The sequence below is a fragment of the Pleurodeles waltl genome, chromosome 6 (assembly GCF_031143425.1).
Source record: "Pleurodeles waltl isolate 20211129_DDA chromosome 6, aPleWal1.hap1.20221129, whole genome shotgun sequence".
Taxonomy (NCBI): Eukaryota; Metazoa; Chordata; class Amphibia; order Caudata; family Salamandridae; genus Pleurodeles; species Pleurodeles waltl.
The window spans coordinates 411,711,995-411,730,152 of record NC_090445.1 but is presented as its reverse complement, the minus strand read 5'-3'; the positions used below and the strand labels follow the sequence as shown (position 1 = coordinate 411,730,152).

Genomic DNA, 18,158 nt, shown 5'->3' with positions numbered 1-18,158 from the left:
ATACCTGAACCGAGTCGCCTCCAGGGGCTTATAAGGGCCACGATAGAGACCTCTGGTGTTCAGGCTGAAGGTAGTGCGGATTTCACGCAGTGCCTGCCAGGGAGTCAAAAAGATGTTTAGAAAACATGGCCTTCCAATCCTCGGTGTGGCAGTATGCAAATCGTAAAACTAATTACCAACTGCAGAATAAAACCCTGTAGGACCAAGGAAGCAGCAAAAAGACGTACTACAGTACCTGTGTAATAGTGTAATGTTATTATTTTTATTTTTTTTAAAGCGTGAGGAAGGGGGGATAATAATTGTTAGAAATGGGGTCTTTGGTTGACAGTCAGGTTACCCCCTGTTCAAGCAAGGACCCTCACTCTAGTCAGGGTAAAAGAGAATCACCCTCACCTAACCCCTGCTTACCCCCTTGGTAGCTTGGCAGAGCAGTAGGCTTAACCTCAGAGTGCTAGGTGTAAAGTATTTGTATCAACACACACAGTAACTTAATGAAAACACTACAAAATGACACAACACCAGTTTAGAAAAATAGGAAACATTTATCTAAACTAAACAAGACCAAAACGACAAAATTCCGACATACACAAGTCAAGTTATGAATTTTTAAAGATTAAGCTCAAAAATAGCGCTTAGAAACAAAAATGCTTCGATGAGATGTTAACACAGTGTCTTGACGGAGTCGTTCCCAACAAGCCAACACCAGCGGCGCCGGACACGGAGTCGTGTAGACCCCCAAGTACAGAACCTTTGGTGAAGAGTGAAAACAAGCTGGTGCGCGAAGTCGGGAATCGCGGCGTCTGTGCAAAACGTTGAATCCGTGTACTTCAAGCGGCGTCGGTCACGACGTGGTGCGGCGACTTCCACGGAGTTGCAGACTTCAGCGGGGCTGCTGCGGCGTCGAGCCTGCGAAGAGCGTCACGTTCCAGCGAAGGTCACGGCGTCAGGTGCAGGCGGCGTTACCGGATTCAGCAGCGGCGTCGGTCCGAAGTCGTCCGAAGTCGATTTCTTTGGATTTCCACCAGCTTTCCTTTCAAGGGCCCAGGGACTGGATCGGGCACCACTTGTCAGAGCAGGAGTCTCTCCAGAGACTCCAGGTGTTGGCAGAGAGAAGTCTTTGCTGTCCCTGAGACTTCAAACAACAGGAGGCAAGTTCTAAATCAAGCCCTTGGAGATTTCTTCAAAAGATGGAAGGCACACAAAGTCCAGTCTCTGCCCTCTTACTCTGGCAGAAGCAGCACTGCAGGAAAGCTCCACAAAGCACAGTCACAGGCAGGGCAGCACTTCTTCCTCAGCTAGCAGCTCTTCTCTAGGCAGAGGTTCCTCTTGGTTCCAGAAGTGTTTCTAAAGTCTGTAGATTTGGGTGCCCTTCTTATACCCATTTTAGTCTTTGAAGTCACCTTTCTTCAAAGGGGACTCACACCTACTTGTGAAATCCTGCCTTGCCCAGGCAAGGCATCAGACACACAGCAGGGGGTTGGAGCCGGCATTGTCAGAGGCAGGCACAGTCCTTTCAGATGAGAGTGACCACCCCACGCCTCCCTCCTAGCAGAGATGGCTAATCAGGAAATGCAGGTTACACCCCATCCCCCTTTGTGTCACTGTCTAGTGCAGGTGAAAAACAACCCAACTGTCAAACTGACCCAGACAGGGAATCCACAAACAAGGCAGAGTCACAGAATGGTTTAAGCAAGAAAATGCTCACTTTATAAAAGTGGCATTTTCAAACGCACAATCTCAAAATCAACTTTACTAAAAGATGTATTTTTAAATTGTGAGTTCAGGGACCCCAAACTCCACATGTCCATCTACTCTATAGGGCTAATCTACACTTTAATCATATTTAAAGGTAGCCCCCATGTTATCCTATGAGAGAGACAGGCCTTGCAACAGTGAAAAACGAAGTTGGCAGTATTTCACTGTCAAGACATATAAACCACATTACTATATGTCCTACCTTATCCATACACTGCACCCTGCCCTTGGGGCTACCTAGGGCCTACCTTAGGGGTGCCTTACATGTAAGAAAAGGGAAGGTTTAGGCCTGGCAAGTGGGTACACTTGCTAAGTCGAATTTACAGTGTAAAAATACACTTACAGACACTGCAGTGGCAGGTCTGAGTCATGATTACAGACTACTTATGTGGGTGGCACAACCAGTGCTGCAGGCCCACTAGTAGCATTTGATTTACAGGTCCTGGCACCTTTAGTGCACCTTACTAGGGACTTACTAGTAAATCAAATAGGCCAATCATGGATAAACCAATTACATACAATTTACACGGAGAGCATATGCACTTTAGCACTGGTTAGCAGTGGTAAAGTGCTCAGAGTTCAAAAGCCAACAGCGGCAGGTCAGAAAAAATAGGAGGCAGGAGGCAAAAAGATTCGGGATGACCCTGCGTAAGCAAAAGTCCAACAATAATAATATTAATAATAAAGGCAAAAGCGTAGGAAATTAAGTTGGAAAGCAAGGTCAGAAAGAGAGAGATTGGGAGCGGGTAAGAAAAACTAGAAAGATGAAGGAAACATAGGAGGGCATGAAATACACATAGGGGCGTGAGGCATAGGCGGGCGTCGATCCTTGAGCACGACTAGTAATCCTATTGGATATTTTGGAAACAGTCTCTTTTCATGGACAGTTACTTCTATGACAGTTTACACAATGGCTGGCATTTTGTTCGTGCGCAATTGTTTGCAACAGGGAGGGTCGGCCTTGGCCCATGGGCGAGCTAAGCCAAAGTCCACGGCCCAAATATTCGAGGGGTGCAGCAGGAAGCTGCGAACAATTTTCGCTAGCAGCAGCTTGCCCATCCCACTTGATCTCATTCGAGTCTCGTTAAAGACTTTGTGATCAGTTATTAATGTACCTCAGCATAACTGTTAGCGCCCCATCAACTCCCTGCCCACCTTCCATCTCCCTCACACCTCCTGCTGCTACACTGCAGCGACCCCGCCCCACAAACACATTTTCTTTCTGACAATGGTGCTGACCGGTCAATTTGCTTTAGGGCCATCCCTGACAACAGGTGTTTCAGTCTCACCTGCTGTAGTATGCTCCGTCACAGTTTAGAGGGTGAGTGATGTGAGTGGTAGCACTCTAACAAAAATAACAGTCAGTACAACAAACAATATGTAGTCGCCACACTTGGTTCATGGTTTTTCCAGCGGCACAGTTTTAACTGAAGTTAGGCCAGCGCCTGCTTTATGCATCTGCAGGGCGTAAAGTTAATTAATTAACACAAGATTTGAGTTAGTGCTTCAAGGCAGTACAGGTTGGCAACAGTGGCCAAGCTTTGCCCGTTTCCGAGCTGTGCAGTATGAAAATAAAGCAGTAAGTAGAAAATAATGTTATATGAATTCACTTTACTCCCTGCAGGTGCATAAAACAGGCCCTCGGCTCAGAGCCAGGAAAGCTGAATTTGGTAAACAGGCTCTTTATACCAACACTCCTCTACAACTCTCCACTTATCTCCCAAGTCTGCTACAGGTGGCAAATAACCAACTGGAATAATACTGTGAATTTTTAATTATGGGAGTCAACAGGATTCTTATTGGCTCCATGCCCCCTCTGGCTCGGACTAGTCAGACGCCTGGCTCAGCATTTCCCATTAATGCTCTGGTTTGAACACTGCACACAAGGGGTACCTAGTAGTAGTACATGACTGCCAATAGGCAAGTAGACAAAATAATTCTGCCATCAATGCCTACTAAAAGAACTAGTGAGGATGGTACAGATTTAGGGTATTAGCAGGGCTTTTCTTGGGACACATGCAGCTTCAGACATGTGACACTGGTGTGAGAAAACTGCTTTTGTCTTCATTCTCCCTTCCTGTGAGAAGGGACAGTAGCTCATCTTCGTGGTCTCGACTGCAACTTCTTTAATTAGATTAGAGTTAAAGACCTACTGTACAAAGATCTCTTGTGGACCATAGCTAAAACTGAGTGTGCTTAGAACCTACCCATTAGTTACAATTGGTGTACTTTGTCACTAAGCTACTTATTTGATAGATTTGCTTCATCCTGTGTTAGTCACTCCCCTGGAACATAACTTTACCATCCTACTGACTGGAGGTCCTTTATCCTTCCACTGCTACCATTCAGGGAACTACTTTCATTCAGATTTCCGTGAGTGCAGGTGTTCTCAGACTCCCTCATGGGCTTCTCACCTGCAAAACTCCCAAACCCAGGACTCAACATGGTTTTCTCCTGCATGTGCTTCCCCTGCAAAACGTCTTTCGCACTTTGTTGCCCCCCCACATCTACTTTGTCCACTGCAAGACACTCTCCAAAGTGCCATGTCATTCTCTACCTCATTTGCTTCTCCTGCGCACTTCTCAAGTCACCATGTTACCTTCTTCCTCGTGTAATTCCCCACCATAAACCCTCCACCTGCCCAGTTTCTCCGTGTTGCTCTCTTCCTAATGAGCCTACCCATCCCCTCCAATACTCCTCATCCGCATGCTCCCTATCGAGATGCTGTACACATGCTGGTAGAGCAAACATCACTAAGATGGAGTGTTTAAGGTATTTCTTTTGTGCAAACCTAGCCAAAAAGGCAAAGGAGTGGTGTACATAGTCAAAGACAAGCACAAAGTCAACAAGTAAGAGGAGATGGAGCTGGGTTGAGGATGGTTAATGCACTGTTCTTTCAAGAATTAAGTTATCAACTCTTTTCTAAATTGGAGTTAAGGCAGGCCAGATGGGTATAGGTAGGTTTTCAGATCCTCGGTGCAGAGATGGAAATGGGCTGTTGTATTTTTTACTTTTTGACCCAGTCTGTAATCTGATGGTGTTCTGGCTGCAAGTGTGCCAAGATCCATACACGGTGATCTTGTCCACAAAATAAGTGGGGGGTACTGGTCATGATAGTTTGGCAAATGGAGCTGGTTTTGAAAAGGATGAGAGCCAGCAAATGGAGTACCTTCAGGAGGGAGCGAGGGGGTGTTGGGGGCTCAAGACGTGATCATATTTTCAAGCTCTGGATAGAGTGTGCTGCCACATGTAGAATGCCCCAAAGTGGTGCCAGTGTGGCATCTGGGAAGCCATTGAGTAGGACATCACAACCATTCATATGGCTGAATGCTGTACAGTGTCCATTCACTGCACTGTATCGATAAGATGCTAATGTCCCTCTGACTTAACCAGACACCAGATTTGTCAAATTGGTCACGTGATCTCAATTTCCATCCCATGTTTTTGGAAGGATAAACATTCTAGACCACTGTTCACTGCCATTATGGGATTACTGTGCAGCACTACTCTCCCACACCCTTCCAGATGTTATGATATTTATTCACGTCACTTCAATAAGGTTTACGCTTTATGGATGGCGGCGCAGCTCTATCTTCTAACATGTGGTTTCACCACGGTAATATGAACGATAGGGCTTTAGAGACAGCAACATCATGTGGACTCCAACCACTTCCCACCATAGGCTCTGCACATGTGGTATAGTCCCAGTGCACAGTGTAGGAGGGCGCCTCACTGCAGCCAATCCCGGTGCCAGGACTAGATAATTTGGGGCCTCAAACCAGCTGTGATGTGCATTAGAGAGCAGTGACAGCTTGTGTGTGGCTTCACTTCACTGTAGAAATAGCAGTAAGGTGTGCACAGTCTGCTTTAGGACATCTACAGTTAGCTGTGCACTGGCTCCATGCTAAGAGGGTGACCTACAGCTGCCCCAGTGTTTTAAACCCACATTATGCAATCAGCACACCAGAACTTGGTTTTGCTCCCTCCTTAAGGGCATACAAGTGGCAGCAGGCTTGTTGATGTAAAATAAAAAATAAATAAAAAAAACAAGGATGGTTACAGGGCACAAGTCTTGAAAAAAAGAAAAGAAAAAGTGTGAGGGTGGAAACTAACAAAGTTAGTTCAGTATTCAAGTGACATCACGGAATGCAATATTGCATGTGGCACCACAAGAAGTTACATCAGATCCTAAGATCTAATACATCTTTAGCAGGTCACTCATGAGTACATTTGAGCACATTACGATTATAGATGCAAACACTCCTGAGTTACGCAGAAGCCTCAAGCTTTTTTAAGCTTCATACAAGCTGATGTTGCCTTTTGTCAGCGTAAGGCTTTTTTCACTCATGGATTGAACAAACTCCACCGCCAGCCTACTCCACCAGTCACAATATTCCATATCCAACAGATTTCCATGTAGATGGGATTGCTTTAGCTGCTGCCTGAGCTCTCCAGAGAGGAGACCACTCTAAGTGAAGTATGCTTACTCATCCCTACCCACCACTTAATGTGTCTGATGGGCGCCTGCACTGATTTTCGGAGATTGGGTCATAGAATGCTGGTGAAAAGTTAGCCTCAAATAAGATAAACAGACAAAGGGAAGAAAGGAGAACAAGAGACAGGAAAACTATTATGAAGGCACAAAAGTGTGTTGGGGAAAAAAAAAAAAAAAACATGTTTTAAAAAAAGCCTGCAATAAGCAAGTGTAGAGTACTAAAAAAAATTAGGGCAAACTTGCCATTCAACAGCAATGAGACAGCACTAAGAAAAAAAAAGTTTGGAGCTTTTTTCCCCCACAAATTACGCACTGCCACTCAAAAATCTCCTACATTTAGCAGCAGACATCCTTCATGTTCTTATAGCTGGCATAACTATATTTAAGCCACCCTTACATTCAACAGTGCATCCTGTCAGCTCATCCTGAAATCATTACAACCAGAACACCTACGCAAAGAATGGACTATAAATTTCAAAGTAAGAGGTATCATCTCCACATTAAAAAAGTGTAAGCCACCTAGTATCCAAAAAATGATAAGGAAATGGTGACAAATGTAACTCACACGAAAAACGGACATGCAATTCCAGTCCCAACTAGTAATATATAAAAAAAAAAATACACACACACACATATATCCCAAGTGGGGACATTTAGGAACAGCGAGAGATACACAACTATGAACAGTGATTGTTATGCTTACTTGGCTGCAAAGAGTTAATTTTAAAACATCTAATGTGGTTAAGACACCTGCCGCAGAGCTCTCAGTGTTCTGGGTAAATCCGAGGGCACAATAATGGTAAAATAACTATAATGCATTGGCGGGAGAGATCTGCGTTTCGTCTAGTCCCAGTTTGGACTCAAATTAGCACCGAGGGTTAGCGAATCTCCTGCAACGCACTTCATGCCAAATGCAGAGGATAGATTTTTATTTTATGTACATAGGTAAGTGGGTTACTGCTTTCAACAGATATCCTTTTGTTACTTACAGCTGCACTGTAATCGTTTTACTCTAGCGCAGAACAATGTGACTCTTAAACCTTGGAACTTTCCCTGGCTCATGCAACATATCCTGTATATTGACAACAAATCATACAAGTTTGTAAGTCAATGTGTGCGTGTGATGTAGAGTGTTCCGACACCCTGCACTGTGACTAACAGCACTATAAAAGAAATAAAAAATAAAGTCCTATTTAAATTATTCTAGGACTAGCGTACAGCTTTAGAAAGGGTTGCACAAATGGTTACAGGTCTGGTATTTTCTACAACAAACAGAAAACAAGCACTGGCAAAGCTAAATAGCGCTCAGATTGCCAGGACCTATCGGCTTTGTCAGTGTCCTTTAGCTATGTTGACTAACAGCACAGCTGCTGTCCAGCGTGGATCCAAGCCCTAGAATTAAAAAAAGTGCTACGAAGCAACCTCCGCTGGCCACATCATTGCGCTACTCTTTCATGGCACTACTGTTTAATTCAAGAGTAACTGTGGAGTATAGAACTACCAGTCCGAGCCCATGTGTAACATATGCTGCATGGTGCGTCTGCACTGTTTGTAGTATGCAGTGTGTGTGCTTGCGTTTGTCTCATGTGCAGACGGCTTTATTGTATGTAATGTGTGCTCTGAGCCAATGTTGAATGCGTCTGATTAAGTTGGGAGGGCTCAGCCTCCCTTGCCGAGGTGCTGCCGGGGACGTCCACAAGTTCGGAGCCCTGTACGGATCACTAAGGCTGGCAGATAACACGAAGTAGCGTGGCACTGAACCACAGAAGCCGAGTTTGTCGCGAGACCAGTGAAAATTGGTCCCTCAGGCCCAATTAGCAATCTCTTTTGTTGTTACTCGTGAGTAAGGTGTGTATAAAGCAGAGGTCATGACAGAATGTTTCAAAAGTATGAACTATAATGAACAATCATGCTCGTGTTTAACCACATTATATACGGCTCCGGAGAAGTAATTCAGCACTCGGTAAATATTTCCATACCTTCAGCTTTTATGGTGGCTTTATTAATTACCATAATCCTTTCTGCACCCTTTGAGCCTGCCATGACAGTGTTTGACTTGAACAGGTCTATTAATATGATAAACGAGTTACTAGCTTAGTTGGCAAAGAGAGAAGTGATCTACACCAGGAACTTGTTAGCATTTCTAGTAAAGTCAACAACGCAGTCAGGCTACAAAACAAGAAGCACAGTGCAGAGTAGTCAATCCATAAACAGAATCTTCAGGATTACTTAAATTAATGGAACAGCTGGCTGATGGTGAGCCACTTGCATCCAAAAGAGAGTGGAAGTTTTTTTTTTTTGTTTAAACTGCTCATCTACTTGTTTGGGAGGTAGCAGTCTGGGCAACATGGGAAGAGATTGTAACACCAGCCCTATTGTGTGTAAGCAAGATTCAAAATGTTAAGTGGGTAAGGCAAGTGCAGTGCAAGATGCCCCCTAGACCATCTTTCAAATAGTCGGCAAAAAGTAAATTTACTACAAATTTCTCCAGTGCATCATATTAAAAGATGACCTTAAACTCCCACCTTAATCCAGCATTTAGGTTTTGCCTGCACACTGTTCGGGTAAAATCTTGCTGATTAAAAAAAGGGAAAAGAAAAAAAAAAAAAATCTTAAAAGGGGCTTAGAACCCGTCCCTTACTTACCACTGGCTTAGTCTAACATTGCTTTAATTTAAGTGCTTCTGATTGGCCAACACGTCCTCTGCTTTCAATTCCTGTCCTCTACTGCATTGCTGTCCATGCAGTCGGGTGGATTTTGGACCAAGTACTCCTTCCAGTCACAGCCATTGGCTACAGGTCAGTGTCCTTCCACTCCACAGGTACTTTATCATACATCTGTTCCCCCCTATTTAAGGGGTTTCCATAACCCACACATCTGCCTGCTCCCTTCAGACACACAGTAGCAGATTGTATGCATAGAAAAAGATGTAATTAGGTTGCATACCTTGATAGCAACGTCCCTGTTTAATGGCGGATGCCAGTCAATCCACTGTAATAGCAAAAGAGAACAGGAGACAATAGACAACAGTGTCTAGAGCCCTTTCCAGCCATCCCAGTCTGATAATATTCCTTCAGATCAGACCGTTTGGTTATGTACAACTTAATATAAACCAGGAAACCCTGTCCACACAAAGGTGCTCATCACAGTGTGCAAGTACTCCCATTGCAGGGAGTTAAAAGCCTTTCCTATGTCATTCAAGGTTCAACAGGGCTGTAGTGGAATCATGTGGAATGCAGTTTGATAATTGCATGAGAATTCTGATAGTTGGCATCATACTGTGAAGTGAGATGAATAGTTTAGTATGGATGGACCAGGATGCCAAATACACAGAATCAGTTGACTAATCCCTATAAATTAAGATAATGGGGGGGACACCAGCCCAGACCCTAGTGCCAGCATGTAATGCAGTTTACATTTGGAGGCAACTGTACTTGGATGCCCTCACATGGGATTGCTAAACGTTTCCTCAAAATGTTACCATTGCTGCAAACTAATGAGAAAATTGTTTACCCCACCACAGTATAATTAACAGGTTGCGGTTCTATAACTTTTCCCTGCATATTAGCCTGTTATTGAGTACTGTATGTTGTCTTTATCTGTAGGTGGTCTACATAATGCTCAAATTCTGTGACCTGCTTACTGTTGGGATCAGACATTTGTTGGGGGGCGTACGGGTTCCTGATCACCTAGTGATCACCACGTGATTCATTCAGGAGAAGGGCAGAGCGCCACCGCTGAGGCCTCCTCAGACACGAATTCTCAAACGGGGGGTCGTAGTGGGCACCACTGCCGCGAGGGGGAGTGACTGGTGTGCCATCCGGTTTCTTCAGTTTCACAGAATGACTGCACCAATTTCAGTGCCCTCCTTCTGTCCTATTGCTGTTAACATGGCAAGTCATGAATTTCTGACTGTGCTTTAAATGGGCAGGTACTGTCCTGTACGAATTGCCGGCACTTTAATTTGAAAGTCAGATTATCCAAACCCTTAGCAATTTTACAATACACTTAATGGGAGAGTACCTGCACTTCTCATGGGCAAACAGGTACTCTAAATAGTGAGTACCTGCACTTCTATAGTTCCATTTAAAGAACATGTTTCAACTAAGGTGTGTGGTGTGGAATACAGGGATGGTCAGGCCATGTCTTCTGGTACCACCTTGGCACGTGCCATGATCCTATGTTGGAGGCACGTGCTTCACCTTTTATTGCTTCCACTTATTAACTTTCTACTTGATTCTTCTTGCTTTCCTTGTCTCAAACAAGGAACTCTTTTAACCCAATCTTTATATTTCTCTTGTGCCTCCAACTTTATTTTACAGCTACTTCTTTCTTTTGTTCTATACCTTTTCCGCTTCTATTGCCCTGTTACTGCTCTGCCCCACTCTAGTTGTGGGGCCAAATTTAGAGGCAAGAAAATGAGGCTTGTTTGAGACCATGTTACAATTATTTATTTCCAACTCCAGGATACAATCACATGATCAGTATATATTTATTTGTGTACACAGCATTGAAGTAATCCATAAAAGCAGGAGCAAAAAACACAAGGGAAATCTCAGCTTTTCAGGTCTCTGCTAAAACATCCCTAGTGGAACACACCAAAAACCGAATGGGTTTAGAGCCCTCATTGCTTACATCACCGGTTAACAGTCAAGAAAGTACTTTCTCATTCTGTACTCAAGTACAGTGGAGGTGTTTTCTGGCTTTTGCCTTTGTGTGCTGCTTTCTCCCACCAGATACTTGCTCGGTTCCCATCCTACCCACCCCAGTGTTGCACAACACCCCTTTCAACCTACCTGTGTTAAAATACAGAGGTATATTTTTTCCAAGGTATGGTCAAAGAACAGACTTTAAGGGTTGTTTTATTTTCATTTCTTGCACCCCACATATGGCATGAATGCAAAGGACTTGTCATACAAAGGCATGAATGGGTAATTTGGCGGAGGGGGTGGAGAACAGAGAAGAACGGCCTCCTGTACTCAGCTTTCGTTTGAGGCAGAAGACATACGACATACTTTGCGTGACTGAAGAGGTGATGTCCTGAGAAGGCCCAAAAACCTGCTCTATGGGCAGCTGCGAAGGACCGACATGGCTGTAACATGTTTTAGTACTGTAGTAAGTGAATTGGGACATGGCAATTGTTTTCCTTTTAATTCTGACACTTTCTTTCCGAGATAGAAGCATAAATAAAAAAATAGGCAGGCCATTTATAAGGGATCTAAGAATAGGGAACTCAAAAGTACAGTTTTGACACAACTTAAGGTATGCATTGACTTCCCCTCCAACATTTTTCAATGTTTTTTCCTTTTTAAAAACAAGCTACAGCAGAGCTAACAGCTTGGCGCTCGCATATAAAGCGAAGACCTATTGGCTTTGCCAACGCTCTGCAGTCGAGCTGTAGGCAGATGGAACACTATGGCCAAGCACTTCTATGTTTTATTGTGCAGCCGTGGTTTGAGGATCGTTCCTGAGCTGCATTCGAGATCAGAGCGATGTGCCAAGAAGCAGTTTACACTCACTTAAGAAAACGTCAGAGTCATTTACACGGATGTGAAGAATCTACAAAGTAAAAGCCGCATGTGCTTCTTTGCTCCTTAGCCGTTCTGTGCCCAAGCCCCGAGGAAGACAAACTGGTCTATTAGGTAACGATATGCTTTAAACATCTGCCTGCGTAATTAAAACAAATGTGAAATGAATGTTTCATACACGCAAGCTTTGGCAATAATAGTATGTTTAACTATAGAGGGGTCAGTATATTTTCAGCTTTATTAAGAGAAAAATAAACTGGAGTACCGCGGGAGAGCACTCTTGTCCTCCAGTTTTAGGCACATCTGGCATAGGGCAACAGGATTTGAATATAGTGTTGTGGCACACTCCGGAATGTGTAACTGTTGGCTGCACTACAGCCTGCCTCATAGGGCACGCGAGCTCATCTACATTGTTTTGACAATGCAGTCTGGTACCTGTAGTTCTGCTATTACAAGGTCTAACTGGAAATGTAAGGCGATTGTCTACGTGCAGCTCTGATTTCGCCAGGGCTTCTTATTAAGGACCGATTTAACCACCAAAGCACAGAGCCACGTACGGGTTTAAATGAAAAATGAAACCGGCGTACTTAGAATAAGACAAAAAAAGAAGAAACACGACATTCTGGGAAAAAATACTGCAATCAGAGAACAATTCAAAGTGGGTTGTGCTTCTATGAGCTCCGTGTTAAGCTTGGCTGTGGGTTGCAGAAGGGGCTTGTGAAAGGAGAAGCTTGAGGGCCGTGCCTGGATTTTTTTGCTCCACTAGGAGCGCTGTTCCCGAGGCCGGGCCTGTGTACAGTGCACTGAGGCGCAGAAGGGGTGTGCGAGACTCGCAGGGAGGAATCCTGCCGAAGGATAGTATTCCAGGGACGGGTCAAGTCCAAATCCACATGTGCAGCAACGACAGTCTGCGTGCACCACAGACAGCGACTGGCGCACGGAGACATAAAGGCAATACAAGGACTGATTACTTACGTGGACTATGTCCTTCAAACACATTTCACCTCCTCCACCCCACCCGTTCTCCACTCTGCACAAACCTACAGCAGCCTTGCTAACCACCCCTGGCGCGCGAAGGTCTGTCACACCCCATTCCTCCGTCAACCCCCGCCCTGGCGGGAGGCCGTGGCCGTTCTCTTTTTTTTTTTATCTCATCCTCCCCTCTTCTTCCATGCAAACCCTATCCCTCCACCACCCACCTGCCGCTCTCACGCAACTCTCGACCTGTTCACCTTATCTCAACTGTCCCAACTCCCTCTGTCTCTCCGACCCACCAACTCGCTCCCAACTTACCCCCCGGACGTTCCAGTACCCAAATATCATGGTCATTGCGTAACCGGAATAACAGATGACTCGATCCTAGCACTCCAGAAGCGGCAGACGTCCAGGAACCGTGAGCGGCGCGATTCTATATAGTGCTGGGTGCGGGAGCACGTGAACACCCGGAGGACGGGAGGAGGCGGAGGCAAGGGGCAGTGGAAGTCGTAGTTGAAGCTTTTTTTTCACTTGCGTCAGAACTCATGTGGAGGGACTGGAAAGAAGAGAGTACTGGCTGTATGTGGAGGCGGAGGGCTGGAAGAGAACTGGGGTCCAAACGAATAACCACTGGGTCGGTGCTCTAAGCGCCTGGACCTCCCCGGCCCAAGAGGAAAGCTTAGAAATACCGCTGCTGCTCCTGAGCTTGTGCCTAAGCATCCCCGAAAGTGACGTTATGGAATGCGTGAAGAGGCACAGAAATACTGTTTCAACCACTATGTGTAAATGTTTTTGTATACTGTAATATTGTACATAGAAATAGTCAAGTAAGCTGTCTTTTAAAAGCTGTCCATTTTAGAAGCACATAAGTATAGTGATAGAAGTACGTGTTGTCATTTTTGCAATACGATATTTGCAGCGGCAAAAGTAAATACTGTTTTTCAAAAATCCCTGGGTTTAAAGTATATTTTAACTTTGGGCACAAGAAGCTTTGTGTTTTTTTTGGTTAAAATAACAACATATAAATAAATAAATATATATAATTAGGTTTAGGTTTGTTTTTCCTTCTATGACTCCCTAGTTTAAAATCTGCTACGCTGGGAAGAGGAGACGACTACAGATGATGTGGCTAGTACCTCAGTCTTACAGTCAACCATTTTATCCTGGCATTTTTCATGTATGCCATTTCCATGATCTTTAATCTTTGTAGAGAACGATGGGTTACCCCCAGTAGTAAGGTTAATTATCATTGAGAGTAGTGAAATACCACCAGTATTGAGTGGTAGCGAAAGGGTTAAGCAGCAGCTGTCACCCTGGAAAAAATGGAGCAGTGTTCCAAACAGGGAACATAAGAGGTATCTTTGGCATTCTGTGATGTATAATGTATGATGACAATGCAACTAGGGGATCCACCTCCGAAGTCTACCTGAATTTAAAAAAAAATATTTTGCACGATGTCCTGATTAATTGCATCGTTTTCCCAAAGAATAGCTAATTGGGACATAAATTGGATAGGTAAGCGCAGCAGTTCTTCACCTAAAGAAGTTTAAACTGCTGACCTTCAGTCTAAATCTGATACATTTTCTAGGTCATCCTCCAGCACACAACCCAGAGTTCAGCTTTCTAGACACCCTGGCACTGAGGACTTTGTCAGTGTGCCAACCTGCAACAGAAGGGCATTTGTGCTGCAACCAACCCATTGAGCAATATCTGAGTGAGATGTGTTTGTAGCAGTCAATCACATGAGAAATCACAGGGAGAGTTAATGGAATCCATAATCTTTTAATAGGGAAAAGCACACTCAAGAACACTAGGGAACTAAGGATACATTTTGAACATTTAGTTTAAAATCAAAATACTATCATGGTTCACACAATGTAAATTGTAACTACAGTAAACATAAAGAGAACAGTAGCTGCAATGTTTATCAAAAGCAGAAAATATTCCAACATTTTTGCTGTGTAACTCTATATCCATCCCACCATCATCCTTCAAGACACTAAGCTAATCTTAGTATAAAAAAGAAAGCCTTATTTTAGTTTGAGATGGTCCAAACCTGCCTACCTGTATTAACAACAAGACTTTATGTTCAGTATAATGGCAGAGTTTTCTGTTATCTTGTGCTGAAATATGGGCTGGTTAGTGAAGGCTGAATGCCCCCCTGCTAGCCTTATGATAAAGTAGGTGATGTGATTCTGCATGGCCTGTCTAGTCTGGGTCACCTGGCACAAAGTTACTCATTAACCCTTCATAGCCTGTGGTTAGATTATATAACATTATTTAGTCCTTGACAAACAGTTAGCAGAACTTGTGCTGGTGCCTTTTTACCTATTTTCATTTTGCAAGACTCTGGTCTTTGAACAATAACAGAGGAGACATGTTCTGAGATTTCCCTGAAACTTTGTTCACAACTCAAACCATTATGTAGCACGTAACTAAACTCTCATTAAATACTGTGACTATATTCAAGCACACTTGATTATCATTTTCAAAAGAAAAATGACAAAACTCTGACAGTAGAAAGAGGGTTGGACACATCCAGGCTTTGTTGGAACGCTGGAGTAAGTTAATTGTAAAATAAAACCAAGTAATGGAGCAACAGTGGAATGAATTAAGCTATCGCCTGTTTTGAACGGCTTCCTCCCAGTTGACTCGGTCTCACTAGTACAGAATCCATGACTTCACACCTGACCTGGATACAGAAAAGGTCCAAACAAATGTATAGCCAGAGCACAGCATCAACCACAAGCCCAGGGCATAATGCACATCCCTTTTTACACAAAATAATTGAACAAGAGTACACAAGAAATATAACATCTTACAGACCACAAGCCTTGGCAAAGCCAATAGGTCTTGTCTATGCAAGAACTGTTGGCTTTGCCAGTGTGTTTTAGCTGAGTTGCACACTACAGTGGCTGCTGTTCAGCATGGCTAAAGGAGTGTGGAGTATAGTGGAGTGGCCTGGAATGATGTAGGGTGTGGTGACGAATGGAGTGGTTAAAGTGGTATGTGCCAGTCAGAAGCTGCAGTCCTTTCTTTGTATGTATTACATTTAAAAAGATGAAACAAAAAAATGCTGCATGTGTGCATGATATTTAAATAAGTGAAATCCAAAACTGACTGGAGCGAGACTAGCCACAAAATGAAACCGGTAGCTGACCAATGAACACAAACGTGAGAGTGACGAAGACCATAAATAATGGTAAGTAAGCATTGGGTCCAAGATAAAATAGATCTCTAGATGCACTGTTTCAGGGAAGACAGTCTGTGACTGTTTGGAAAATTAAATAATACTAACAGATTAATAACGTGTTAGAAATGTCCAAGCAAGGACCCTCACTCTAGTCTGGGTAAAGGAGAATCAAACTCGGTTAATATCCGCTCACCCCCCTTGGTAGCTAGGCACGAGTAGGCAGGCTTAACTTCAGAGATAATGTGTTAAGTATTTGTACAAAACATTTTTACCCATGATTCTAATTATGTATTGTATGTGCATATGTGTGTGTATTCGTGTGTGTGTATATATATATATATATATATATGTATATATATATGTATGTATGTATGTGTATATGTTGTTTCTGTGCTTGGCATGTTTATGGATCATTGCATGGCTCCTGGGTGGGTTGTTATACTAGATGTCTATGAATTCCTGCTCTCATCTTATCACACTTATCTACTCATCACTCTTATGTCATGTCTCTATCAAACTATCCTCCATTCTCACTCTGACTCATCCCAAATCCCTTCTACCACTTTCATCTCCTAAATATCTCTGCCTAAGCTCTTCCCTCTACTTCCACATCTAACTCACCAAATCTCACTCTACCTCTGTGACCTCCCACACAACCCTACTAAATTCTCCTGCATTCATCTCACCCTGCTACTATGCTCTCCCTAACCCTTCCACATACTCTTCCCCCTCCGCCCCCCTTTACTCATCCCAAGCCTTTGGGTTGAGTAAATGAAGGATATACTCCCAATTAACACTTCTGGATTTCTTTCCTCCTTCCACCCCTCCATTACTCCAGTCAATCTAACTAACAAACTCTCATATCCGCGGCTCAAATTAACTCACAATAATACTAAAACTTTACTCATTATTTAACAATACAAATCCATCACTAATTCTTGTTGGGTTCTGGAGTAGCGTGCTACTCACCGAAAAGCGCTTCGACGCCTCGTCAGGGGTAGTAAGCGCTATATAAATATGATTACAATACAATACAATAATGTTTATAAAATTATAGTGTCTGTGTGTGTGTGTGTGTGTGTGTGTGTGTATATATATATATATATATATATATATATAGATAGATATCAATCAGATGAACGGCAAATTCAAATCCCGCAGGACACAATCAATATTCCATTTTTCCAAGGTTGACTAACTGAGTACCGTTAATTCAAGCACTAGAAACATCTTCTCAAAAGCACTTTATAAGTGTAGTATGAAGCACTATGTAAAGATCCAAGCTGTTGTGTTTCAAGGGCCTTAGTTGTTTACTTCAGTGGCGTAATGAAACTGGAGCACACCCACCCTCCGGACTCACTCAGGCCGGGTGCTGTGCTGAGGTGGCCTCCTGGAGCTTAAGGCCCCCTGTACCGCCGGCGCTGTGGGGGCCTTTGTTATGCCACTGGTTTTCTTTGTATTTTGGGAACAAAGTTTGAAATCATTCTCCATGACCCCAAAAATTCTAATAAAAATGAAACTGACTTTGTTAATGTAGTCTGATACTCATTTAAAGCATTCTAGCCTTGTAGTGTCAGTTTAGTACAATGTAAAACAAAAAAAATAATAAATATACATTTTTAGAAATTGTAAGTACAAAGCAGCAGTCCATTAAACATTCACAGATGGTGCCACTGAGAGGTAAGAATATTGTGATCTTGACAAGTTCCATAACTTTCGCTTGCACAGATATGTGGAAAATGTGTAATTTACCCCTGCTGGCCATGTGGATAAATGCCCCAGGGGGCCGAAAGAATGTGTGGGTTTTAGGAGTGTAAGTGTGTCCTGATGTCTTAATGGTCCACCCCTCCCCATTTTTAGGCCTGCTGACAGCTCATTTGCTGTCCCTGCAATATATATTGTTTACCCTGCAGGTTTATAGCCTGTCCATCGGTTATTGTTGGACCGGACACATAATCAACAAGGTGATGGATAGAATGCTTGAATTAATCTCAGCCACTGGAAATCGCTCAGGCCGCATCCCAATCCATCGTTCTTATTTGCCCATCATGCTACCTCCGTTTTTACCCAGCCATATGCAAAGCAGTCTTGACCCTGCTTCACACGAGAATAGTCCTGCCTGAACTGCCATGCTAGGTCCTCCCTGAACCGGAAACAAGCATCTTGGGACCAGTTTTAGGGTATTACCCCTCATCAGCCAGGCTAGCTTGAA

General features: G+C 43.5%; 1 protein-coding gene across 1 annotated transcript in view; it reads right to left on the bottom strand.

Annotated features, from left to right (window-relative positions):
• LOC138299793 (glutathione S-transferase Mu 1-like) overlaps positions 1–13,245 on the bottom strand; it is a 68,679-nt gene extending 55,434 nt beyond the window's left edge. Inside the window, exon 1 of the mRNA XM_069238349.1 lies at positions 13,072–13,245. Within this exon, the coding sequence (XP_069094450.1) occupies positions 13,072–13,107 (36 nt within the window). The 5' untranslated portion in view covers positions 13,108–13,245. The remainder of the gene's footprint in view (positions 1–13,071) is intronic.
• Positions 13,246–18,158: the final 4,913 nt, after the last annotated feature.